The sequence below is a fragment of the Gossypium arboreum genome, chromosome 1 (genome assembly GCF_025698485.1).
Source record: "Gossypium arboreum isolate Shixiya-1 chromosome 1, ASM2569848v2, whole genome shotgun sequence".
Lineage (NCBI taxonomy): Eukaryota > Viridiplantae > Streptophyta > Magnoliopsida > Malvales > Malvaceae > Gossypium > Gossypium arboreum.
The window spans coordinates 90030-116944 of NC_069070.1; the positions used below are offsets into that span (position 1 = coordinate 90030).

A 26915-nucleotide genomic window follows, 5' to 3' on the forward strand; every position below is an offset into this window, starting at 1 on the left:
ACACAATTACATCCGCATTTGTCCAACGAAATTTTGCGGGATGTGATGAAAGAGAAAACGCCACGCATTATGGAAGAGGCTAGAACAAATATGTATGTCGAAAACTCTAACAAGCAAGTTGCATATGAAGCGGTGTCTTTATGCTCATCGTTTGGAGGAAGGTGCGTCAGTACACGAACACTTAACAAAGTGTTTAAAGAAATTCTCTCAAACTTGGAGGCCATGGAGGTTCAAGATGATAAGGAAGATCTAGGGTTGATTCTACTTTGTTCGTTGCCCCGTCTTATTCAACCTTTAGAGACACGATTTTATATAGCCATGAGTCTCTCACGTTGATGAGGTTTATGATTCTTTAACCTCGTATGATAAGATGAAGCATCTTGTGGTTAAACCCAACTCTCGGGAGAGGGTCTCATTGTTCGTGGGAGACAAGACCGGAATGTTGATGATGATCGTGGTAGAACACGAGAACGGAATCCTCGTGGTAAATCTAAGGGTAGATCGAAATCTTCAAACAGAGGTAAAACTTGCAACTTCGCAAGAAGAAAGGGCACATTAAATCTGAGTGCTATAAGCTACAAAATAAGATTAAAAGGAGGCTGCGAATCAAAAGGAAAACAACCAGAAAATTCGGTGAAGTGATGTTGTAGAAGACTACAATGATGGTGAACTTCTAGTTGCTTCATCAATGATTCTAAAGTAAGCGAGTGGATACTTGATTCAGTGCACCTTCCACATGAGTCCCAATCGGGATTGGTTTACAACTTATGAAACAAGATTCAAGGTGTTGTTTTGATGGGAAATAACGCTTCATGTAAAATCGCAGTGTTGGAACAATTAAAGTTAAGATGTTTGATGGAGTTGTCGAACACTTAGTGACGTCGGCATGTTCGAATTGAAAAGAAATTTAATTTCGTTGAGTACTCTTGATTCAAAAGGGCATGATACACAAACTGAAAGTGGGGTTTTAAAGATTTCGAAGGGTTCCTTGTTGTGATGAAAGGGCAAAGAAAGATTGCCAAGTTATATGTTTTAGAGGTTCTATCATCTCGGTGATGCAATTGCCGCTTCTCTTCCTTGTCGGATGATGATATTACTAAACTTTGGCATATGCGCCTAGGGCATATGAGTGAGAATGGCATGGCGTAATTAAGCAAAGAGGACTTCTTAATGGGCAAGGAATTTGCAAACCGAATTTCTGTGAGCACTTGTGTTTTGGGAAGCAAAGAGAGTTCGATTCACTAGAGGAATCCATAACACGAAGGAAACGTTGGAGTATATCCATTCGATCGTGGGGCCGTCGAGTGCCTTCGAGAGGTGGAGCTAATTATATGCTAACCTTTATTGATGATTTTTCCGAAAAGTTTGGGCGTTCTTCCGAAGCGAAAGCGATGTGTTTTCCACATTTAAGTCTTGGAAAATTATGATTGAAAAACAGACGGAAAAGCAGATAAAATACCTCCGCATGCAGACAATGGCTTAGAGTTCGCTCGATGAGTTTAATAGATTGTGCAAGTCGAAGGATCATGAGACACTTGACGATTCGTCATACTCCACAAAAAATGGCGTTGCGAACGAATGAACGAACGATCATGGAGAAGGTTCGATGTATGTTGTCAAATGCCAACTTACCGAAGTCATTTTGGGCGAAGCCTTTCTCTTGCATGTTTTTGATCAACCGATCTCCATCCGCTGCCATTGAGAAAAAGACTCCACAAGAGGTATGGTCCGTAATCCCGCTAATTATTCGATTTAAAGATTTTTGGGTGTCTGCGTATGCTCATGTTGATAATGGAAAATTGGAACCGAGATCCATTAAATGCGTTTTCTTGGTTATAAAGTGGTGTAAAAGGCTATAAGTTATGGTGTCCTGAAAATAGAAAAGTTGTGATTAGCAGAGATGTTGTTTTTGATGAAACCGCTATGCTACCTAACTTATCTCTTAAAGACTCTTCCAATAAAGAAAACCAAAAGCGGTGGAGCATCGATTAATACGTAATCAACTCCTCAAGCCAAGACAAAATTGAGAATAGAGTTGCTTCTTCACCGCAATACTCTATCGCCAAAAACAGGACAAGAAGAGAAATTAAACCTCCAAAGAAGTATGCCGAGGTTGATCTAGTTGCTTATGCTTTAAATGTGGCTGAAGATATAGATGCGAATCAAGAGCCATTTAATTATTCGAGGCGATTAGTGTGAAGACTCGAAAAAGTGGATGTTTGCTATGCAAGAGGAGATGGAATCACTCCACAAAAATGAACATGGGATCTTGTAAAACTTCCTAAAGGTAAAAAGGCATTCGTTGTAAATGGGTGTTTAAAAGAAAGAAGGGACTCGGGAGTTGAAGAACCCAGATATAAAGCAAGGCTTGTTGCAAAGGGTTACAGTCAAATTCCAGGAGTGGACTTCACAGATGTGTTCTCTCCAGTTGTTAAGCATAGTTCGATTCGAGCTTTGCTTGGTATTGTTGCCATGCATGATTTGGAGCTTGAGCAGTTAGATTAAAACGCATTTTTGCATGGAGAACTTGAGGAAGATATTTACATGCAACAACCAGAGGGTTTTATAGTCTCAGAAAAAGAGGACTATGTTTGCTTGCTGAAAAAGTCCCTTTACGGTTTGAAATAGTCACCAAGACAGTGGTACAAGAGGTTTGATTCCTTTATGACTTCTCATGATTTCAAAAGAAGTAGTTTTGACAGTTGTGTCTACTTTAAGAAAAATAAGTGATGGTTCTTTTGTGTATCTACTTCTTTATGTTGATGACATGTTGATAGCGACAAAAGATAAAGAGAGATAAGAAAGGTTAAAGCCCAACTAAGTGAAGAATTTGAGATGAAAGATTTAGGACCAGCAAAAAGATACTTGGTATGGAGATTCTCGAGATAGAAAAGCAAGTAAATTGTACCTAAGTCGGAAGGGTACATTGAGAAAGTTCTTTGCGAGTTCAATATGCAGAGTGCTAAGCTCGTTAGTACTCCTTTAGCGACCCATTTCGGACTTTCATCGGCCTTATCTCCTCAATCGATAATGAGATTGAGTACATGTCACATGTTCCATACTCTAGTGCAGAGGATCTCTCATGTATGCTATGGTTTGTTCACGTCCCGATTTATCATATGCAATCGGTCAGCTTAGCGAGATACATGGCGAATCTGGTAAAGAACACCGGAAAGCGATTCGGTGGATTTTAAGATACTTACGAGGCACTACTAATGTTTGCTTACGTTTGGAAGAACTAAAGATGGAGTTATAGGGTATGTTGATGCTGATTTTGCTGGAGACCTTGATAGAAGAAGATCTCTCACAGTTACGTCTTTACAATCGGAGGTTGTGCAATTAGTTGGAAAGCCACTTTGCAAACTACGATCGCTTTGTCTACCAACGTCCGAGTACATGGCGATAATCGAGGCTTGTAAAGAAGCTATTTGGTTGAAGGGACTATTTAGTGAACTCAATGAAGACCTTCAAATCAAGACAAGATTTTGTGACAATCAGTGCCATCTTTCTTACAAAAGATCAAATGTTTCATGAGAGAACAAAACACATTGATATTCGGTATCATTTTGTTCGTGATATTATTGCTCGTGGTGATATTGTTGTGAGCAAAATTAGCACTCATGAAAATCCTGCAGATATGATGACTAAGTCACTTCCTATAACCAAGTTTGAGCATTGCTTAGACTTGGTTGGTGTTCATTGTTGAAGTTAAACCCTTAAGGGTTTTTGGAAGAGGTGAAAACTTGTTTATTGAAAGTTCGCGATGAAGAACTTGTTCATTGAGAATTTGTGTCAAGGTGGAGATTGTTAGAATTAAGTGACCCAAATTCTTATTTAAATAAAATACGATGGAAAATAAAATAAAAGTAAAATCCATATAGAACTAGACTTCTTTTATTTTATTTTAGAATAAGGTTTTAAACCTTATTAAACTCCATCTATTTTATATTGATTAGATAAGGTGTTTCAATCCTACTAGAATATGGCTTTGCAAGCCTATAAATAGACATAGTCTATTCCTCTTGTATTTATGTAAAAATTTTTCGACATAGTGAATTTTCTTCTCCTCCTGCCTGTGGTTTTTTTTCCGAAAGGGTTTCCACGTAAAATTTATGTGTTCTTTATTTTTATTTATTTTATTCTATTTTATTCTATTTTATTTTTCACACATAATGATGAGATAAATACATAGATATTGCATAATTTTAGATTGGGATAAATATAATTTTTGGTCGCTGAAATTGGCAACTAGGTTTACTTTGGTATTCGCATTTTTTTTTGTCTACTTTGACACTTTGACAATTAGGTCTATTTTGGTAAAATATACAAAAAAATTAATGATGTGGCGCTCTAAGATTGTGCCATATCATCACTTGAAAATTAAAATATTTATATAAATTTTCAGAAGATGTGATACAATTTCAGAATATCACATTTAGTGTTTTAATAACCTGGTTGATGATTGAACAGGTCAAACCACTTGTCCCGATTCAACCAGTTTGATCAGTTCAACCGTCATTCTAAAAAATTATTTTTTATTAATCCTTTTCAATTGTAATTTTTTTCCCAATTTTTTATTTTTACAAATTTTAAATAGTTTTCGAATCAATCGGTTCAACCCCTTTATTCATACTATTATATCGATTAATTCTCAATCTATCCGATCTGGTTATGTTCCAGTAACACTGGCCGCATCATTAAACCTTGACAGAATTTAGTTGCCAAATTTAAAGATCAAAGTGAACCAAAAAAAGTATAGGTACCAAAGTGTAGTTAGTTGCCAAGCTCAAGGGCTAAAAATTGTATTATCCCTTTTAGATTTGATGAAATATACCTCTTGTTTTTACAGTTACTGACACCTTCATATCAAAACAAGGGGAGAAAAAATCTCATCGTGTTTGATGAGACGTTAGTTTATGTCCATACAAACTTTTGATGATACGCGTCACCTCACTGGTGAAAATGGAGAGTTTCTTGGAAATTCTTTTGCTCACTCCAAAACATTCTCAATGGCAACACCATTCCTTACCACGTCCACCACTTTGTCCCTTTCTCTTTCAACCCATCTCCACCGTCTTTCCAGTTCCTTATCCTCTACTTGTTTCCCTTTTAAGCCAAACCTCCACAGAGTCCCTAGAAACCCATCACTTCTTGCTTCCTATGGAAACCCACACTTATTTAACCACGAAGATCATCATTCCACCTATAAATCATTGCTATCCACCAGAGTTCTTGGACCCAAATCCAATTTCTTGCAAATGGGTCCTTCAGAAACTAGCTGTAGCAGAGAAATTTTAGTCAAATCCTCTGCTTCAGATAGTAGTAACACTGTCATCTCCACTCTCTCTCAGAAAGTGAGTAAATTTCCTTTTGTTTTTAATCAAAAATGAAAGCTTTACCAAATGTTTATTGACATGATTTAGTTATATAGGTGTTTGGGGTTTTGCACTTGGTTGTTTCGCTTGGGATAGTTCTGGCAATGGATAAGTTCTTGAAACAAGCGTTTGTGGCTGCTGCTATAAAGTTCCCCAGTGCATTATTCGGAATGTTTTGTATATTTTCTGTTTTGGTCATTCTTGATACTACTATCCCTGCTGCTGCAACAAGCTTGATGAACTTTTTTGAGCCAGCTCTCATGTTCATTCAGAGATGGCTTCCACTGTTTTATGTTCCAGCTTTGGTGGTTCTGCCACTTTCTGTTAGAGATATTCCTGCTGCTTCAGGCCTCAAGATATGCTTCATCATAGGTATTCTTTAAGGGTGATATTTTCTTAATTGTTAATTCTTTTTGGATTGATTTTTGCATCAATTAAAGTCTTTTTCCTTTCTCAATGAGAATGGTATATTACTGTTCTCTTCCAAGAATCACAGATACTGTGGAAGGAAAATGCCTCCAACATCACATGCCATTGTTGCTTCCAACTGTAAAATAGAAGATTTATGACAATTGGAACCTTCCTTGTAAGGTTCTGTTTATTTATTTTGAGTTGCTAGTCACGTATTTGATACTGGAAACTTGAATTTTAAGTTTTGTACTTATGAGATGAAAAAGGGTGAATACTGTCCTACCTGGAAACTTCCTCTCAACTTATGGTCGCCTTTGTTATAATAATTTTTCTGATAATTTAATCATGATTTTATTTATTTTTTATGGAATCAATTTATCTTAAACATGAGGATGTGATTTTCTAATAAAATATGGGAAATTTAATTTATTAATAAACTAAAAAAACTATTACTTTGTAGGTATTATATATACATATATTTTTTTATTCTAAAATGTTTTATATATACATTATATTTAAAAAATATATGTAGAACAAATTTGAAACAGTTTTTCTTTCTATTAATATTATAAATAATTTTTTAAAAATATCAATTAAAATTTATTATTCAATATTTAAACTAAGAATAAAGTTTATTATAAAACTAAATACATAAATATTTTATTTTATTTAATAAGAGTAAATCTATAAATTCTCATTACATTTATTCTTAGAAAAGTACTTACTAAATCAAAAGGTAACTTTCTAGTAATTACTTTCCCAAGACTCACATTCTTTAAAGTAACTTCCCGACAATCACATTATTAGGATTCACATTTCGAAACACCAAAAGCTACCTATATGTGCAGAGGCGTGGCAAGTATTGGTGGAAATTTGAACCATTTCTTTAGTAAGTATAGGATGTATGTACATGTCTTTCTGTTTAGTTTTAAATGTAGCATCGTTTTGAATGTTGTCCATTTCACTTTGAAATGAATCACCAATCCACCAGGAGAAAACTGGGTGATATTTTCTGCTTTGATCCCGAACTCACCGTTATGAAGGTAGGTACCCTGTAGTCTGAGACCGACATTCATGCCTTACTTTTACGTTCATTTGTCACGAATTACATCAATCTGTTATTCATTTTTCTCCTGTTTTAATCTCTAATATAGTTGCAAATAAGTGTGTTTGATTCTTCTGCAGCTGGAGGATGGTTAGCTTCTCTTTGTGTTGCGGGTTTTACAGCTATTGCCATTAGGAAAATTGTGAAGACAGAAATGGTAGATGCTGAGCCTATGGCAAAACCTTCCTCATTTGCTCCTATAGAATTTTGGACTTGGGGTGGTATCTTTCTTGCATCATTTGTTAGTGCAATTTTTTATCCCACAGCATTAGGGACAACTGCTCGAACATGCCTTCCCTTCCTACTTGCTTCCACTGTGCTAGGCTACATGGTTGGTTCGGGGTAAATTTTCATTTTTTTTCATCTTTACAGCAGATTCATATGGACAGGTTTTTCCTAATAACAACTATAACATAATTTTATGAAATTTGTGCTAATTTGTATTCTTCTGATTTCAGGTTGCCATCTGCTGTGAAAAAAGTTCTTCATCCGATTATTTGCTGTGCACTCTCAGCAGATCTTGCAGCAGTGGCATTTGGGTACATTTCAAAGTCGGGAGTTGATGCGGTATTAGGTATTATTTAAAAGCTGATCTTTCTTATTCTTTAATTAAAGGAAATCCAACATGGGAGTGTCACAAATGCATCGCATCCTCGAATTTGCAATTCTTGACAAGTTTCTTGTATATATTAAGGTTCGTGCTTTATGTGCAAGTCTTTGTTATGCTATGTAGATATAACGATGTTGGTCTTGGTTCCTGCAGGAGATTACCTTACAAAGGTGTCATCTAATCCTGGAGCTGGTGATATTCTCATGGGATTTTTGGGCTCTGTCATTCTTTCTTTTGCTTTCTCAATGTTCAAACAAAGAAAGGTAACTTACCCGCCCTTCACATTCAGCAAACGACACAATTTCATGATCTCCCTTTCACACTATCAATGATCCATAAGCCAAAAATATCCAACTTAATGGCAGGCCTTATGCTCCAAATATATGGATAATTAAAAATAATAATTATACCAAAGTTGGACACGTACTCATATTTGATACCTACCATCGAGTACGAGTAACATAAGTTCTAACTAATGAAATACTTTGATGAGTACTAATAACTGCTGCACTTGACTTTTACAGCTTGTCAAGAGACATGCAGCTGAGATTTTCATATCAATCATCTTGTCAAGTTTGTTTTCTTTGTATTCAACTGCTCTTGTTGGACGTCTTGTTGGATTAGAACCAAGTCTGACAGTTTCAATTCTACCGAGATGTATAACTGTGGCATTAGCTCTCAGCATTGTTTCCCTTTTTGAGGGTAAGATAACTCGCTACACAGTCTACACTCTACAGAACGTTGCAGGCAACTATGTCTTCTGATTCATTTATTACATAACTAAGCACATAAATGGAGAAGATAAACCATGCTTCAGTGGATATAATAGCTTGTCTATATTGCTTGTAGGCGCCAATTCATCTCTCACAGCTGCAGCAGTTGTAGTGACTGGTCTAATTGGTGCAAATTTCGTGCAATCAACACTTGACAAATTACGTTTTCGTGATCCTATTGCTCGAGGAATAGCGACTGCATCTAGGTATATTCCTGATAAAACCAGTGAGAGCTAACTATTTTTTATTATGTATCTACTCTCATTTTGTTGACATCTTTACTTGTATTGGTCCAGTGCCCATGGATTGGGAACAGCTGCATTATCAGCCAAGGAGCCTGAAGCCCTTCCATTTTGTGCCATTGCTTATGGTCTCACTGGTATATTTGGCTCATTGTTTTGCTCGGTACCGGTAATCAGACAAAGCTTGCTAGCAATCGTCGGCTGACACTACCGGTTGTAACAATTCTGCACGCTTGCTTGTCCCCGTCAGATTGATTATATTATACAGCATTAGGTCAACTCTAAACAATGATGCTGCAAATATTTTTTCATATTATTATTTATGTTTTGAATATCGTTTTATAAAATGCTCTTTATTTTCTTACCACTCAACTTTCAATTAAAAAAAGACACCTAATCAACAAATGCTACTTGGAGGATATTAGGAAAAAAAGTTAAAAAACTGGAAATTACAGACGTGATCATTATGCCACCATGATAGATATGGCACATACTCATAGAAGGAACATCCTTTAGTTCCTTATTGTAGTGGTAGCATACAACTGTGTCAAAATAACATCATCTTGGATATTATTTCCTTTTCTGCACTACTTGTTTGCGCTTTTTTTCTTTAATTTTGTTTTACACGTTATTAAAAGTGTCGCAACAGATTGGAGAATGTCACATTATGGCCATGCTCCATAGCCAATCCTCTTTTTCCAAAAACAAAAACAAAAAACCAAAAATCATAAGCATCATTAATGATTACAAACAAGAGGAGGAGAGATGATGGAATCCTTGTATGAACTTCTTGAATTTGATCTCTGATTCGTTTTTCTAAATTACAACAGGAGAAAATAAATACATAGGAGGTGGAAATTGTGGAAAACTGAAAAGAGTGAAGCCAAAGCCAAAGCCTTGCCCAATGTATGAGGAAACTCTTAGGCTTTTGTTGCCTGTAATGGAGCTGCAGTTTTGATAGCGGTAATTTGCTCATACAGGTCTCTTATCTTCAACCCCACAATGGTTTGGAAGAGGCCAGTTCCATTGTTACTTCCTGGGAAATCAGCATGCTTCAACATTTGTTGAGTGACTTCTCCATAGAACTTGGTAGAGAGATTGCTTAAATGGCTTTCTACGTATATCAGTTCATCTAATCTGTCAAATTGCCCGTCCATCTCCAGAACAGAAACCTAAAGACAAGAAGCATAGCATTGCCATCAAAGAGTTAAAAACAAAAGTTTACAACATGAGGGCGGTTCATTAATGGTTTTAATAGAGAAGGAAGAATAAATACCTCATGGCCGAAGTATGTGTCAGGGCCATAGGAGAATTTGATGCCAGGGTAAGAACAAGTGAGCTTCCTTCCACATGGTATCCATGAGATGGTTGAGCCTTCATCAAACAGGTAAACTGGACTGAAATGCTCCACCCCTTCTTTCATTATCAACCTCACTCTCAAAACCTTCCCCTCATTGTCATCTGGGATCAGCTGAGTTGGGAGCACTTCGATTACTGCATCGGCGTATTGCTTTTGAGGATCTGCAGTACAAGATTGGACAAGGTCCTAAGTTTTGTATGCTTGTAGCTACCAGTCTTGGTCTGGTTTTGAATAAAATTAAATAAGCAGTAGCGAGAATCATGATAGTGTTTTTACCGATAAAGGCATCGAAATCGGGCTTTCTGGCTTCAATACTGGCTTTAATGCTTTCAAGGCTGTGTCCTCTCTCAGCCATGTCCCTCTGCAATGTTTGTAAGATGAAGCTAATGAGCAAAACCCCATGCTTAGAATTTGCACAATTTTCACATTTAAAAAATATATATATACAAAGTTGGTCACCTGAATTTTCCATGCAAATTTGACCTCATTGCTGATATCCAAATAGATACTGAAGTCTAACAGATCCCTCACACGTTCATCAAACCTATATATTATAGAACAAACCACTCATTAACAATACAGTAACATGCAAGTAAAGGAGTGCTTGTATAACACTATTGGAACAAATTCAATGCGTCCAGGCCCAACAGGCTAGGAGAAAGAATGAATGAATTGTTGTAATGTGTAGTTTATGACTTACATGGGGTGCAGTCCTTCGATGACAAGGATCTTTGGAGGCTTAATTAGCTCAGGAGGATCCAAGAGACCAGTAACATGGTTGTAGATAGGCTTGTCGACAGCAATACCACTCTTGAGAGCCTTAACTTGTTCATACATGAGGTCAAAGTCGTTGGCTCTTGGGTCAAGTGCTGTCACTCCCTTCTCTTTCCTTCCAGTTCTGTCAAGTGAATGATAATCATCTAAACATATCACAGTGGTCATGTCGCTGATCAGTGTGTTGGAATCAGGGTTGCCTCCCTTTGGTGGCTCAGCTGCACCACCGAACACACTTGTTAGCCTCCTCATAAAGGTACTCTTCCCACATCCCGAGTCAGCAGCTAAACCAATCACAACTGTTTGTGAATCACCAGCTGAGCAGGTTATCACACATGAGCTGCTGCCACCTCTCTTGCTAGTTCTCTTGCTAGTTCTGTAGAAAACTAAGTGGTTGTGGTGAGAACTGAAGTGGGTTTTTGATGGTGTGGAGATTGAACATGTTGAGTTGAGAGATTGGGTGGTGTATACTGGGCAAACTGCCATTGTTTAGCTACCTCACTCTCTCTGGTTCTGGCTGCTAGGAAGCAGAATTGTAGAGTAGAGAGCTTTAAGAGAAGAAGAGGTTGCTAAAAATGGGCAAATTGTGTTAGATGGTCCTCAATCAAAGACCACATAAAAATGTGTTTGGATTATTGTCCTTACAAAGGAAATTATGGAACACAAATAACAGGAGGAAAAAGGTTAGGTGTCTTTCGTTTGTGGGTTCCTGTGACTGCCCCTAGTTTTGGACGGGTTTTGAAGGTGTGCATGAATGGACTTGATTCAATTGGAAAGGGACAAAAGAGTAATTTGAAATGCTTTTGCTACAGAGCATGGGGTTGTCATTCGTTGTAGTTTGGATATTCTGGTGTGACACGTGGCATGAATGGAGTGGCTGGTTAAAGATGAGGGGTTTGGGGGTGTGGAGTGGTGGAGGTGAGGCGATATGGACCTTGTGCCATGCATTTGTACTGTTCCTTTGTGCAAGTGTGGGGAGGTTAAGTCTACCATAAATTATAATCTTTATTGTCAACATCCTCATCTTTTAACCGTTTTAAAATTTAAAATATTTTATGAAATTTAAATTCCAACACCAATGTAAATAAATTCTTTTAAGAAATTCAAGTGAAAAAAATTATCAAATATAAGTATTAAATTTTTTTTATAATAAAAAGTCTTTTTTATTAAAAAATTTGAAAAATTTAATTTATATTCGTTAGATCAAAAAGTAAATTGGTATTTTTGTTAAAATTTTCATCAATTTCCATTATTAAAAATTGGTCCCCGATTGTCAGCATGAGGCTTATAAGGCATGTCACGTGCCATTATTTAATTATTTTTTCAACCATATTAAATTTTAATAATATAAATAGATAAAAAAATTTAATAAAAATGATTAATTTATTTTTTAATATTATAATTTTTTTATTAGAAAAATGAAATACAATTTAGTAACATTAAAAGGGTGATTTCATTTTCATATCCACAAAAGAAATAAATGGGTTGAGATATATAGCTTTTTCTGGGACTGTGGGTCACTGGGCCATTGCAGCTACATGTTTTATTTCTTTTCATGCAAAAATAGCTGTGCTTTGCGGACCTTATTTCAAAAATAAAAAATAAGAGGGAGTGGGAGGAAGATTCAATTTTTAGCTATTTTCTAAGCCCTTCAAGTTGGGGGTATATGTATGAAACTTGTTGGACCTCTTAAAGGGCCACTACTAACTCAATGCTTGGATGAAGCCCAAATTTAATTACAAATATAAAGAAGGTCATAGAGCTCTTAATGATACGGCTAGATCGGTATCATTGTCAAAGATTATGATGGGTTTATTGTGAGTGAGAAGAAGTATTATATTTATACAAACTTTATTTTTATTTATAAATATTTTCCATAGAAAGGAAAAAATATTTAAATACATTTAAATTCAAGTCCTCTTAATTATTATAATAATAATATTAATTAATTTATTACTCAATTAAATTGGAGAATGTATTATATATTATCTGACTTGAAAATTGCAAACACTGAAATTTAAAGTGAGATTTCTTAATCACCAAGCTTATCAAAGCGATCATTATTGGACCAACTATTAGACTACACTTAGAAAATGCAAACATTAATCACTAAGCTTATTAAAGGATCACTATTGGACAACCTTTTAGACTAGAAAAGGGCATGAGTGTTTTTCATTCAATTAGGCTTCCTTTATATTCCATCGCACTCATGGTGAGATGGCAATTCAAGGACATATGCTTCTTTATTTCTTTAGAGTTCCTTCTATCAAAATTTAATAAGCATATAGATCTTATAATTATGAAATTAATATAAAATTAACTAAAAATAATTCCATAAACAATAAACATTTTATAATTACTTATTATTTCGCATTAATATGATTTTATAATTACTTATTACTATTAATTTCATAAATATCAAATAAATTAAAATTCCTCTATATATAATTACATATACATTTTAATCGAGTGCCTTTAATTATCATTTTATATTTTAACAATATTTCAGTTTAAAACCACTGTTACAATTGAATTCAAAACATATCTTACTGATAAATTTAATATCTTCATTACCATAATTAAACTTTTTATTACCATTTTTAATCTCATCATCCATCCAAATAGATCCACATTATAATAGAATTTTAGCTTTTAGTTTTGATTTTGATTATTCTATTAAAATTCATGATGATGTAATGTACAATTCTAAATATGCTTGATTAATAAACTCTGATTATTTTTCAAAGAATTATTTTAAGTTTTTTACCATTTTAATATTAATTTTTCCATTTAGCAAAATAATTCTTTCTTAAAATTTTTCAATTTAAAAATAATAAAATTATCATGATTTTAAAGTTTTCATCAAATTTAGCACATATAAAATATCAACAAATTTGAATTAATTCCAGATTAATAAAATGTATAAACGTTAAAAGTTAAAATTGTTGTTTTTTAAATAAAACAAAATTAGCAAAATATAGATGTTTTAATTGTCTTTAATTGCGATACTTGAAAAAAAAACCAAGAATGGGAAATAAATTGCGATAATAAAGAATTTGAAATTACTTACTTGAACACTTCCCTCTTAACTCTAAATGCCAGTAAGAACTAATTCCCTAGAATCTACCTCAGTTGTAATGCATACAAACCCATTATATCAAAATCCATTAGACAATATCATAAAATGAGAAACACAATCATAAGGTATAAAATATATATAATACCCCATAGATAGGGCGTGGCATCCACATACGACCACAGCATACCCTCGCTTTATATCTCTTGTGCACCAAAAGTAATCATAGCACAGCCTGACTTCATATCTCTTACTTGTGTCCCCTAAAGTACAAGTAAATTTTCTGCACATACCAACCAACACACAGAGGTAAAACACTCCGTCAAAAGCAATTAAATATCAACGCAAAGCGGCTACATAATAAATGAATTTATTATATTATGACACTGATTCGAAGAAATCTAGCATATAGATCTCCATTTTCACATGTTCAATGAAACTTAAAAAAGCACTTATTATGCAGATTCACGTGCAACATTATTTATTAGGAAACGATATGTATTATTAAATGTAGAGTGAGTAAAGAAACATTTCTTACCAAGAATGCTAATTAGAGTTCAGATCTTAAAAGAGAGAAATCAGATGACATTGCCACATATTCTTTTTTCAATAAAATACAATAAACTAACCTGAATAACCCACAAGCTCAGCAGTGACTCCAAGCAAAATAGCCCAAAACCAACAAAGAAGAATACCTGTAAAGGCACAAATACATGAGTTAAGCCCAAACATCAAATAAAAAGAAGCGTTTGAAAAAGAAAAGAACAAGCATCCATGTAACTCTCCTTCGAACTACATTGTCCAAACAATTGTACCAAGCTAATAAAGTACATTTGTCAAAAACAAAATCGTGATGGAAAGAAGAATGCACATCCTTAAATTCCTACATTCAAAAGCAATAAAACTTACCCCCGCCAACATATGATCAGAGATAACATCAATTGCTGCCAGGATACCACTGCAATTAAAGGCAACAGAAAAATATAGTAAATTACAAACTTATATTGAATCACACTAGTGGCGCATGAAATGATACAATCATAAGAACATTCCAACATCTAACAATTTTAACAAGGCAAAACTGAACAAAAAGAGGTCAGAATGTCCCAGTAACTACAGGGTCTATAACAACAGCTAAACACGCTAGGATCATCTATACAATCAATCGCAACTAAAATGTGCAGAAAATTGCTTAGACAATCAACAACTACGCCAACTCAAGGTCTTTCCAACTTCAGGAAAGAATTAAGGAATAAAGAACTTACGTTAACGACTTCCCATGGAAGACAATAGGAGGAGCAATTGCAGCAAAAATGCAAAATCCAAGGTGGAGCTACACAAAGCAAATAGACAAGTTAAGCAAAAGCAACCAATAATAATAATGCCTCCCAATCAAAATTAAACTCACCAAGTAGAACATGAAAAACCAACCAAAATTCAAGGCACTATCTGTCCTGTAAGATGAAACCCAGTAGAACAACCATCAGCACTCCAAAATTTTCTATTTTCATGCTACAAATAGAATATTTAAACCAATCACTAAATATTTACCTCATTGCTCGGTAAAGTGGTCTGTACCACAACACATATGAAAGAGGGCATCCAAGCAACATATAGATTACAGCAAGGAAAAAAATCTTAACACCTAAAACATAAGAACCGAGTTAGAATATAAATACTATTGTATGCCTAGACCACATTCCACAAAAAAGGTAAAATACCAGACAAACAGAAAATACATACCACCACCCTGAATCCAACAGACAATCACTGCAATAACATTAAAAACAAGGCAAAGAACTATGCCTGAAATGTGAAAAAACGAAGCAAGTCAGTAATACAAAACAATGAGGTAGTACGGCGTAAACTTTACCATAATTGCCAAAATCAAGATCATACTATAACTGTCAAATGAAGATGAGATTTCCAAGGTTCAAACAATGAAAGGACTAAGAAGATACTCTGAATACATTACACAATAACAACTTGCAAAAAAGGGACAGAGACTGATATAACAATGAAACTCAGTGCATAAAAATTACAAGATGGTCTTTCTTTTGTATAAATGCTTAGACAATTAACATTAAAAAAAAAGAAAAAGGAAAGAATGGACAGTAGTAGCGGAAAATCCATAAAAAAGAAAAGATTAATCTCCATACCAAGCCAACTTGCAAATGCAAGATATTGCAGCCTCTGAGCATGAACCGGTATCTCATTAGCTATATCATGATGTATAATCGGGAAAATTGGTGGCCAATTTTTATCATCTACAGAAACACCAGCTGATATACCAAAACAAAAAAGGGAATATTAAGCACTATATCGGACAACCAAAAAGAAAGTAAAAGTAAACAATTGCTTGTGGTCCAGTTCTCTTACCTTGGGAAACAGCATCTTCTCTTCTCTTTATATCCTGAAATTTAAAAGATGATAACATAGAAGAATAAAAGTTAAATAGAAAACTCAAAACTCAAGTTGCAGGCAAATCATAAGAACAGTTAATGTCGTGCACAAGGAGTCATCTCATGACATAATCAAGTGACTAAGTTTTTAGTGTCAAATGAAAAACGAAAGCAAGTGATTTATGCTTCTAAACAAGCACCAAGTTGAAAATAACCTTTTCCCTTCTTTTAAGATCAGCTTCCCAAGCTGCGAGCTCCTTTTCTCTTTTCTTAGAATCCTGCAATTATCAATATCAATAAAGCAAAGTAATCAGTCATCCCTTGTGTATTCATGCTATGGAAATATAAAGGAAACAGAAACTTCATTACATTCATTGAATCCAGAGGTATATCCACAGTAGCATCATGTTTCTGCCCAAAACCCAAAGGTTCGGATGCCAGTGGTCGTGCAGGTGCGACAGAACCACCATTCTGCAATGACTCTCAATAAGTAACACTAAATAGCAGAGTCTAATATATTTAAATTTAATGCACATCCAAACGACAAAACACGACCAAGTAAGACGAGATCAACATCTGTACCAGAAATAAAAATCATGTCAAATAAGCATTTATTGTCCAAATAACAGCAATTAACATGGTATACATTATAATCATATATGGTCTCACGGTTAATAATTGAGAAGCACCATAGGCTCACATTCGGCTTATATTGAACTTCTATAGTCCATAAATTTCCAAATCATAGTAACCAGGTTTGAAACTACAGTCAATGTGTATAAATATGAAAAATTAACATTTCAACTTATATTACATATTAAGGCTCGAATATAAAAAGGCACCTAAAAAATCTATACAGTGAAAGTTAGGCCGATAAATCGTATATTTTCAATCAACTGCAACAAAAGAAAAATTAAAAAATTAGAAGCCATTTCATCCCCGAAATGTTAGCAAGCAAGCTCTTCAGATCTAGTATTCTTGAAATCTAATTCCCAAACTACCCTAGAGAAGTGAAGAAACCGACTAACGTACACGTAAACAAAAGAAGAAAATTTCCAGATCTGAAATGGGCAAAAAAGGGAAATTAAAAAAAGGAAAGAAATAAATTCAATACCGAAAATGGATTGACTTCTTCTTCATCGAAAGGGTTTGGATCGTGGTGGCGATTCATACTCTCTCTCTCTGTTTCAGATCCAAAATTATCTCCAAAGTTAGGCCAGTTTTTGTCGAGTGACTTGAAGATAGAGAAACGCTACTTTACTTTTTGTAAATTAGCTTGGCTTGGCTTGGGAGTGACGCGGGATATTGAATGAAATTCGAGATTTGCCCCTTTCATTTTGAAATATTCACGAGTTTGGGCTTTGCTTGCATGGTATTGGTACGCACTAGACACAGTACCTTATTTGGGTGTACGTGGCAATACATGTCGCACGTTGAAAATGGTAAATCACTGGTTGCCACGTAAGGAGAGTGAAGAGGCGTGATAATCACGTGTTCCCAGCCTTCTCAAGCGTCAGTAGGTTCCCTTTCCATTTTCCTCTCAACCAAAAAGGTCTTATCAAATATTTGAGTTAACTTTTACTTTGTACTACAAGTTTAGCCCCTTTTTTTTTTCTTTGCAAAACTCTAATGTTTAATAATTTAAATATTAAATTTAAATTTCTAAAATTTATTTGGTTTTATAATTTGAATATAATTCAATTTTTAATAAATATATATTTTTAAAACATGTAAATTTTATGAGAAAATATTTATCTCAAAGTTAATATTATACTTAAATTAAAATTTAAAAATAAATAAAAATAAGATAGAAGATAAAATAAATCTAATTAAAAAATTACAATAAATGAGGCCATAATGTTATAATTTTAGCAATTGTAAGATCTATGTATAAATCATATTTAGCTTTTAAATTTATAATTATTTTTATATGTGTCATAAAATTTGAATCCTTTATAATTTTATTTTGATTATTACTATGATTATTTTTTGTTATAATTATTTGAATATAATTTTATAATTGCAATAGTACCTTTACATGTAATTTTTCAAAAATAAAACTGTATTTATATTGATTGAGAAATACATCATGTGGTGTGTTATTATACTATAATATAATATATTTTTCAATTTAATTTAAAATTAATTAAACCATATATATAATTATTAGATTTTTTTATTTTTAATTGAAATCTATATATTATATAAAATCAACTCCTTCAAGAGTTAGTAGGAGAAAATAGGGTTAGTTTAGGTATTAAAAATTACGAGTTGGTGCAATTGAGATATTTTAACAAACCGTAATTAATTAATTTAATTAGCATAATACTTTATAATATTCACAATAATCAATATAAATATCAAAGTTTTAAATTTATACAAATATATTTCATATTTATCATTTAGTATTTATTAAATTTTCATATTTTATTATTTAAACAAAATATTTTTTAACTCTATGATCCCTCATAATTTAGCACTTATTTCATAATCTTTTTTTTCAGTTTTTCCCTTTTCATTATTTTCATAAATATTAAATAGAACAATAATTAATTAAAAATATAAAGCTGTCCTTTTATTTAAAACTAGTTGCTTACCCATATTATGCATGAGTTCATCATATATATAAATTAAAACATGTTACATCATTTTATATATTTTGTTATAAAGTTTATGAGTAGTATGAGAATTAATTTTAAACATGTTATTTTAGGATTAAAAAATTAAAAACTAACAAGTGGACAAATTTCACTTAATAAATAAATTTTTAGGGTTTGTGATTTTTCATCAAAACTTAAGGGTAGATAGATATCATTATCGGGTTGGACTATTTTGATTATAGTCCGTTCAAGTTATATTATTTTTGAGATTATTTATTCAATAATTTTTAAATTTGAGTTATTTTTTAAATCCAAGTAAATTTAATACATATCAATTCAGGTCCAAGTTAATTTGAACTTATATTAATTTAAATAAAATAGTAAGTTATTAATTATTTATAATTAAATCATTAAATTTAGAAGGTAATTATTGTTGCTCAAAGTATAGGCCGGAGCCCAAACCAATGTCTCTGGTTAGCTCCATATAAGTGCCCAACCCAGGCCCCCAAAAAATAGCGGCAACCGATTTACAAAACTAAAACCCTAATATAAAATCTTAACTTCCCACCTTAGGAAGTTTTCGGGTTTGGTTCTCTTTGTAGCGCAGTTTGAAAAAGAAGATGACTCCGTCGATAGAACAACCGACCCCAGAGACTACGAGCAATCAAGCATTCAACGCCAAGAAAAAGGACAAGAAGAAGAAGAAGAACAAATTACCAAAACCGGAAGGTCAAATTGAAGAAAATGTTAAGCAGAGTCACCAAGAGAACGAGGAAATTGATCTAAAAAAGAGCAAGAAAGACAAGAAAAAGCGAAAGAAAGAAAAGGAAAACAACGAAGGTGAATCCGAGGAAGTGAATCACGATGAAAGCGGTGAGGAGTCTAAGAAGGAAAAGAAGAAGAAGAAGCACAAAAAGCAGAAGAACGAGGAAGAAAATGGGGAATCTATTGAGACTGCAAATGGTAAAGAAGACTCGGTTCAATTTGATGACAAGGAGAAGGTGGTAGTGAGTGGAAAAAACGCTGAAGAAGCGAAATATGCGCCGTTGAAATCATTTTCTAATTCTAAGTTACCAAAAAATGTTTTGGATTGCTGCAAGGGTTTTGCTAGCCCATCTCCTATTCAAGCTCACGCCTGGCCTTTTTTATTGGATGGTCGTGATTTTATTGGAATTGCAAAAACTGGATCAGGTACTCTCTCTTCTTTTCTTTTTTTTTTTAAATTAGTACTTCGTAACTTTTGATGTGATTAAGATTTCAGTGCTTTTCTGGTTTTTTTTTTTTTGCGGGGAATTGTCATGTTATGTTGAATGTATGTTTATTTGTTTTATTGTGGGACCAGGTAAGACTTTGGCATTTGGCGTACCGGCAATGATGCATGTATTGAACAAGCGAAATGGTAAATCCTTAAAAGGGAAGAATCCACTTTGCCTCGTACTTTCTCCTACAAGAGAGTTGGCTGAACAAGTATGAATCTGTTTGACTTGGTGTTGCATTAGTAAATTTGCTTTTATTATATACGCAGAAATTTCATTTTCGGAGGTGTGATGATAGTACATAATACCTGTTAAGGTTTCTTTCCTTAGAGTTTAACCCGACCTTTGGCTTCATCGGTGGCAGATATTTAACGTTTTGTGTAATGCTGGGCAAGCATGTGATGTCAAATCCGTTTGTTTGTATGGAGGAACAGCTAAAGGACCTCAGATTTCTTCTTTAAAGTCTGGTGTTGTAAGTTATTTTACATCAGTTCTATATTCTATTAGCCATGTTGCAATGTGACTCTGCTAGTGAAATAGGTTTGAATATGAATATTTTGAAGTATCATGATTTCAATTGATTACGCAAAAGGTTTGGACTGTGTGGTTAGCAATTAGATGCTTTTTTCTGATTGTTAAATTAAATTTATTGATTTGCTTGATTTGGATATATTCATGTTGCTTAGTTTAGGGTTGGTGTTTCTACTTATTTTTGTGTATTAAACTCTTATTTTGGCCTAACGGATTTTGCTGTAAATTTAGGATATTGTTATTGGAACACCTGGTCGTTTGAAGGATTTGATGAATATGGAGGTGTGTCAGCTCAATGAGGTATCTTTTGTGGTAAGTGAATGCTCCTTCATAGTCATTACTATCCTGCTTTGCACTGAATCTAGAATTTATTCAGTGGTTCTTGTGTCAAATTTATTTATTATCCTAAAGTTGGCTGTTAACTGCTGTTTTATGCATAATTGATTGTGTAAAATAATCAGTACCAGTTCAATTTCTTTGCTTTAGTTCTATTCGTATTTAAATTGCTTCTGTTAGAGCTCTTTATTAATGCTTGATACATCTTTTATATAACCGATTTTTTGAATAGATGGATTATGCATGTACTAAGGAAAAAAGTGGTTTGATTTTCTGTAGGTCCTAGACGAAGCTGATCGAATGCTTGACATGGGATTTGAAGAGGATGTTCGCTTTATATTGGGAAAGACGTGTTCTGGTATGTCTCTTTGTTGGTACATTGGAATTTTAAACTCCTCGAAGATGCTTAGAATTAAGCTTTTACTGATGCTTATGAGTAAAGGCCACTAACCATTGATAACTTAAGTTTCAATCAAGCTAAAAAATATTGTTCTGTATCTTGGTAGAATAATGCATGATCAATTAGGTTGGAAATCTTCATGTTGCTTTTAACCTTTGCAGCTCGTCAGATGGTAATGTTCAGTGCTACATGGCCTGCAGCGGTTCATCGGTTAGCTCAGGAGTACATGGACCCTAACCCTGTTAAGGTAATTATCTGAATGCTTGATGGCGTTGTCATAGTTTCCTATATATTTGAGAAAGTAATAACTTTGTTTTCAGGTTGTGATTGGCTCAGAAGATTTAGCTGCCAACCATGATGTTATGCAGATAGTTGAGGTCTGATTTTACTTAACCAGTTAAACTGTCTTTCATATTAACTTATTTGTATATATATAAATGCTTTTATTAACAGTTTGTCTTCTTATGTAGGTTTTAGATGATCGTGCACGTTACGAGCGATTGACTGCTTTGCTCAAGAAATACCATGAATCTCAGAGGTAGTTGATCTCACATCTATTGTTGAAACAATTTTCTCTTCGATCCTTCCAGTTGTAGATTGCTCTGATATGACTGAATATTTTTTCGCTTTAGATAATTCTGTATGAAAAAGTGTTGTAGTCAATAAATAGATTAAAAACTGATATCAAAGAAAAAGAGGGGAAACCAAGAAAATACAGCAGCAAACATAAGTTTTCCTTAAATATTCATCATATTAACCATCCAAGAAATCCGTATGATTTCTAGTAGATTATGAATATTGATTATATAATAGGATTAATATCACTTTTTACCACGTTGGAATTAACCTTGTAGGATAGTAAGCCCATATTGTTACAATTACTTTAAGTTGACTAGGCATGTATATCCTGTTATTCTATTGTCTTTATTCTTCTATTTAATTTTACTTCTAGTGGTTTTACATCCTGTTGAGTGTTGACATTGAGGTTTGCATTTCATTCAGGAATAGAGTGTTGGTATTTGTCTTGTACCAGGCAGAAGCTGATCGAATTGAAAATATGCTTAAGAGAAGGTAAGGTTTACTGGCCCTGTCTTATTTTAAATAAATAAGTTTGTAATTTCTCTTCATTGGCTAAATAGAATGGGCAGCATTTAAAATTTGCACTCTGTATGTGTGTGTTCTCTAACATTTTAATTGGGCTGCATTTAAATAAATAAGTTTGTAGATCCTTTCATTCCTTAAATTTAAAATGGTTCTTGAATTTTGATGCTATTATAAGTTTCACTTAGTTGTTGACTTTGAATTAAGCACCTGAGCTATTTAAAACATGCGATATTGCTAATCAATCTAATTTGATGATGTTAGTTTAACATGGCATTGGGATGGTCACTTGATATTCATGTGATTGCGAGTTATGCAACTAAATATATCATCTAGAATTGCTTGATGGTTCAAGTTGTTTGAGTTTAAAAGTTCAAAATCAGTTGTGGATACTTAATTGCATTAGAATTTAAGTACTTTTTATTGGTTCAATCTGCAAAGAATCAATACTACCAATTTTAATTACCCTTTTATTTTGACTTATTATTAATTTTTTCGTTTTATTTTTTTTCTAGTGGCTGGAATGTTGTTTCTATACACGGTCGCAAAGCGCAAAATGAACGCACTAAGGCACTATCATTATTTAAGAAAGGAAGCTGTCCTTTGATGGTATATTCCTGCAAATTATATATTTTCTTTTTAATTTATTGTTACAACCTTCTGCTGAAAGCCTATGTAGGCAACATCTGTGGGATCTCTAGATTGCAGTACTACTAATGGAAACACACTTGGCGGTCATGTACTCATGCGATTAATGTTAAACAATGAATATTAGAAATTCTCTAGATGTAATGAGTTAGCTAGTTTTAACTTTTTATACTTATTAACACTGTGTTACAGGTAGCTACAGATGTGGCTGCTAGAGGATTGGATATTCCAGATGTTGAAGTAGTGATCAATTATAGTTTTCCTCTCACTACAGAGGATTATGTACACCGGATAGGGAGGACTGGAAGAGCTGGTAGGAAGGGTGTTGCTCACACATTCTTCACACAGCAAAATAAGGTAAACTGAATACAACTCTATTTTACTTTCTTAAATCTAACAAGTTGTTATGACAAAGGATATTAGTGAATGGAACATGTTTCAATTTTATTTCTTTCAAGTAGTGACAAGCTTTTGACAGGGACTTGCTGGAGAACTGGTAAATGTTCTAAATGAAGCTGGGCAGGTTGTACCACCTGCACTATTGAAATTTGGAACTCATGTAAAGAAAAAGGTTTGTATTTTATGTTTCTCTTTTTTCATTGTAGCATGTATCCCTGTATACGTTTGCATTAAAGTTTGTGGTTGATGGTATATCTCATGTCATCTTGTTTACCTATGTCATTATAGGAGTCCAAGCTATATGGGGCTCACTTCAAGGAAATAGCTGCTGATGCTCCAAAGGCTAAAAAAATAAAATTTGATGACTCGGATGATGAAAACTGACGCACATGGCCTGCAGTAAAATATGTAGAATTGGTTAATAGAAACTGGTACACACTATTTTCAATTTTATGATTTTCCGCCATATTTATTTACTTTTTTTTAAACCAGTTTTGTTAAAGCATTAATTGATCTGAATATTCATCATTCTGTTGTTACTATAAAACCTAGATTTGATTATTTTCATTGATTATACCCATTTGGCAGTGAATTGCACTTATTTTCCATTATGGTAAACTCTTAAAAGAGAAGACACGGGCGACAAAACAAAATGATGATTGTCATATGAGCCAAGTTTACTTTTCTGGTCTTGGTCAAACTAGGAAAATTTGAAGCTTTTATGCTCATGTTTTGCTCATTTCATTCGACTAGAAAACATGACAGGTTTCCTCAAATTCCAAATCCTAGTTATAGCCTTTGTTGGTCTGTATTATTAACGATCATTTTATTGCCCAAGAAAGTTGATATAATATAACGAGGCAATCATCATAACTTTTATGGCATAGTCAGGAATTTTTCCTGGTAATTTGGTGACGAGGAAAAATAAATTTTGATTTGTGATTAATGGATAACTTACTGCCCAAGTAAAGAGTTTGAATTATGTTTTATCTACAATCTATTCAACTGCTGATGAAGCTACTTCTGAGAGTTAACTACAACTTTCTCATTTGTTAACTTTATTCTTTTTCTCGAGCGTAGTCTTAATCGTAGATACGCAAATATCTTCCACTTCCTTTTGCTGAGTTGGTTTATAATTTTAAAATTTTAAAGTTGCTATTAATTGGACTAAAAGAAAGTGATTAAAATTAATTATATCAAGAAGTAATTATTTGGTATGAAAATTTAAACTTCGCTTCTGTTATAGAGGAGGAATATTTGTATATAAATGGATGAAATAAAACGGAGAAGTTGATTATATCCTGTGGGGGTTTGCATTGAGAAAGTAGTGAAAAGTAATGTATTCAGTAACCGTTTTAGGTAATTAGCTTAAAGCTTTACTTGATGCTTGAACTTTTAGGGTTGATTGATTATCTAATAGATTATGAGTATTGATAATGACTTTTGATTATCTAGTTTGTTGGGTCGTTGCATGCATCCTAATATATGTTTGCATTCAAGTTTGTGGTTGGTGGTTTATCTCATGTCATCTTGTTTGCCTAGGTTGGATATGAGCTCAGCTCTCTCTCTCTCATACACACGTAGAAACCAAGTAGTGAATGTTTTTCTTTGTATAGTATGCATTTGTATTTGTATATAAATTGTAAAAATATTCGTTTGATTTTATAAGTACTGAATTGAATAATTAATTTAATTAAGTAATTAAATAAATTTAGAAAAGAAATCGCACAATTAATTTTGGTGAAACTTGAGAAAAATAAAAGAATATAATTAATAAAAAATGCATTAGGTAAGAAAAAATAACTAATAAATAGAGTGAAGATTTGGAAGTTAAAGAAAATAAATGAAAAATATCCACATGTATACAATAAAAGTGTCGAAATACATACATAGTTTGTGTAAGACAACACATTTGATATTATATAAATATACATACCAATCACATTTCCTCACAATATGACACTGATAAGTGCAAGTGTATGTATGCATGAACTACGGAGGATGGGAATCCATGCGTATTTTTGTTCAAGCTTGCTTCAACTCCCACGCACCACTTGCATCGCAAGGGCAGAACGTGATTTGAGGGCAGTTCACTTTCTCCAACAACTTCAGTTCAGGGAATTGCTTTTGAACTTGTTTCCAGTCCATCTTTATATTAATCAAGTATTTCAAACGTAAAGTCTCCACGTTCCACCTCTCGTCTCTGTTAGCCACAGGAATATGACTCAGTTCTCCACATCTAAAGTAGAGACGCTTTAGGTGAGTCAGAGTCTTGGGGACCAACAACTTTGGTAGTTCTTCATCTGGGTAACATCGGATATCCAATTTCTCTAGCTTCAACTCACTTTGCAGAACTGGTTTTGGGGACCGACCACCTTGGTCTTTGTTGTTTGCGTGTATATTGGATTGCAGCATTGCACCACTTTTCTGCTTCTTAGCATTATCCCCATTCTTGTCCTGGCCTGCTTTAGCTGTCGCTGCCGCCACGGTTACATTGTCTTTTTTAGGTACTGACTTTGAAGACCCCAAAAATGGTAATTTCAAATATTTCTCAAGTACCGTTGCTGTGGGCCATAATTTTGGCGCTTCACTTGTTTTGTTCTTGTTTTCCGGGTGTTTGCTTTGTCATCGGACTTCTTTATTCCACCAGCTCCCCATGCTATTTGCAATTTGGTAAGCGACTTAAACTTAGAGAACTGCTTTATTGATTCCTCTTCTTTTATTGAGAATTTGTCATCGTGGATGCTAATGTTGAGTTTCTCCAGTTCGGACAACGTTGTCAAGTGGGTGAGATCGCATGGGCTATTGGAGCTAATTATGAAACCCTTGAGGACTTTGAGTTTTGAGAGCTTTGAGAGATCTTTGGGGATCGTCTCCAACAAATAGCACTCAGATAAATCCAAGTAAGAGAGCATCTTGAGTAAACCAACCTCCTCGAGAAGCTCCTCCAGGGTGTCACAAGCTTTTAGATCTAAGATCCTCAAGTTCTGGAGCATGCCAATAGAATTAGGGAGCTTCTTGATTCCGGAGATCCCTTGAAGGCTAAAAAACCTTAGCTTGCTCATATTCTTCAACCCTTTTAAAAAATTCACGTCTACCACCTCCATATGCCGCCAGCTGTGCGCCCACCTTCCTAAATAAAGGACGTCTATGTTTTTCATCTTAGGAAATAGCTCCTCCGGCAGTTCGGGAAATTGCTTGCTCACATTGAACTACGTTTGCAGATTTCCCAGATACTTTGCTCTTGCAGTCTCAAGCGCTGCTCTCTTCTTCTCCATTTCTTTTCGTTCTTGGTCCTCTAATTTCTGCTTCTGCTTCTGCTTCTGCTTTTTCTCTTTCGTCATGGTTTCTGCCTCTGCCTGCTTCTTATCCTTCCCTTGCTCTGCCTGTGGTTGTGCTTGTGCCTGTGCCTGTTCACGTGCCTTTGTAAATGCAAGAACATCCTTGGACCACCAAGTGTTGGGTATGGGTCCCACTATGTGGGAAACCCATATTTTCTGCCATAATGTTTTGTCT

The 26915-nt window shown here is 34.1% G+C and overlaps 4 protein-coding genes across 5 annotated transcripts; 2 read left to right on the plus strand and 2 right to left on the minus strand.

Annotated features, from left to right (window-relative positions):
- Nucleotides 1-4862: 4862 nt before the first annotated feature.
- Nucleotides 4863-8863, plus strand: LOC108453445 (plastidal glycolate/glycerate translocator 1, chloroplastic). The gene is made up of 8 exons (XM_017751550.2): nt 4863-5354; nt 5432-5747; nt 6972-7233; nt 7350-7465; nt 7655-7764; nt 8026-8203; nt 8351-8480; nt 8571-8863. Exons 1-8 carry the CDS (start codon nt 4917-4919, stop codon nt 8719-8721), a joined length of 1701 nt encoding a protein of 566 aa, XP_017607039.1. The 5' UTR covers nt 4863-4916; the 3' UTR covers nt 8722-8863.
- Nucleotides 8864-9282: 419 nt separating this feature from the next.
- LOC108453447 (phosphoribulokinase, chloroplastic) lies at nt 9283-11390 on the minus strand. Its single transcript, XM_017751551.2, has 5 exons — nt 10577-11390; nt 10336-10420; nt 10153-10237; nt 9793-10037; nt 9283-9688 (listed from the first exon to the last, which is right to left on the minus strand). The coding sequence occupies exons 1-5, from the start codon at nt 11134-11136 to the stop codon at nt 9437-9439; spliced, it is 1227 nt and encodes a 408-aa protein (XP_017607040.1). The 5' UTR covers nt 11137-11390; the 3' UTR covers nt 9283-9436.
- A 2269-nt stretch (nt 11391-13659) lies between these two features.
- On the minus strand, nt 13660-17464 carry LOC108453872 (secretory carrier-associated membrane protein 4). Of its 2 annotated transcripts, none has more exons than XM_053025499.1 (12): nt 17243-17464; nt 16498-16704; nt 16344-16406; nt 16106-16139; nt 15886-16008; nt 15470-15532; nt 15278-15371; nt 15135-15180; nt 14992-15059; nt 14636-14684; nt 14356-14421; nt 13660-14009 (listed from the first exon to the last, which is right to left on the minus strand). In XM_053025499.1, exons 2-12 carry the CDS (start codon nt 16501-16503, stop codon nt 13977-13979), a joined length of 645 nt encoding a protein of 214 aa, XP_052881459.1. In that variant the 5' UTR covers nt 16504-16704; nt 17243-17464; the 3' UTR covers nt 13660-13976. The 2 variants fall into 2 exon arrangements, with proteins under 2 accessions (XP_052881459.1, XP_017607716.1); XM_017752227.2 differs by having other exon boundaries at nt 16498-16599; nt 17243-17449.
- Nucleotides 17465-19217: 1753 nt separating this feature from the next.
- LOC108453487 (DEAD-box ATP-dependent RNA helicase 5) lies at nt 19218-23946 on the plus strand. The gene is made up of 13 exons (XM_017751613.2): nt 19218-19919; nt 20071-20195; nt 20349-20456; nt 20747-20827; nt 21131-21209; nt 21413-21498; nt 21572-21628; nt 21722-21789; nt 22254-22322; nt 22868-22961; nt 23193-23357; nt 23479-23571; nt 23688-23946. Exons 1-13 carry the CDS (start codon nt 19349-19351, stop codon nt 23781-23783), a joined length of 1692 nt encoding a protein of 563 aa, XP_017607102.1. The 5' UTR covers nt 19218-19348; the 3' UTR covers nt 23784-23946.
- Nucleotides 23947-26915: the final 2969 nt, after the last annotated feature.

Bases quoted from the DNA above. Each gene is read 5' to 3' on its own strand.
- LOC108453872 (XM_017752227.2), bottom strand. From the start codon at position 17,299: ATGAATCGCCACCACGATCCAAACCCTTTCGATGAAGAAGAAGTCAAT. The intron at 15,533-15,885 runs GTATGGAGATTA...TTCACATTTCAG, and splicing joins TGCATTTGCAAGTTGGCTTG to GCATAGTTCTTTGCCTTGTT. The intron at 15,181-15,277 runs GTAAATATTTAG...TTCATCTTACAG, and splicing joins CCACTTTACCGAGCAATGAG to GACAGATAGTGCCTTGAATT.
- LOC108453445 (XM_017751550.2), top strand. From the start codon at position 4,917: ATGTCCATACAAACTTTTGATGATACGCGTCACCTCACTGGTGAAAAT. The intron at 5,355-5,431 runs GTGAGTAAATTT...TTAGTTATATAG, and splicing joins TCTCCACTCTCTCTCAGAAA to GTGTTTGGGGTTTTGCACTT. The intron at 7,466-7,654 runs GTATTATTTAAA...TGGTTCCTGCAG, and splicing joins GGGAGTTGATGCGGTATTAG to GAGATTACCTTACAAAGGTG.
- LOC108453487 (XM_017751613.2), top strand. From the start codon at position 19,349: ATGACTCCGTCGATAGAACAACCGACCCCAGAGACTACGAGCAATCAA. The intron at 21,210-21,412 runs GTATGTCTCTTT...TAACCTTTGCAG, and splicing joins ATTGGGAAAGACGTGTTCTG to CTCGTCAGATGGTAATGTTC. The intron at 22,323-22,867 runs GTAAGGTTTACT...TTTTTTTTCTAG, and splicing joins GAAAATATGCTTAAGAGAAG to TGGCTGGAATGTTGTTTCTA.
- LOC108453447 (XM_017751551.2), bottom strand. From the start codon at position 11,136: ATGGCAGTTTGCCCAGTATACACCACCCAATCTCTCAACTCAACATGT. The intron at 10,421-10,576 runs GTAAGTCATAAA...TATAATATATAG, and splicing joins ATCGAAGGACTGCACCCCAT to GTTTGATGAACGTGTGAGGG. The intron at 10,238-10,335 runs GTGACCAACTTT...CAAACATTGCAG, and splicing joins AATTTGCATGGAAAATTCAG to AGGGACATGGCTGAGAGAGG.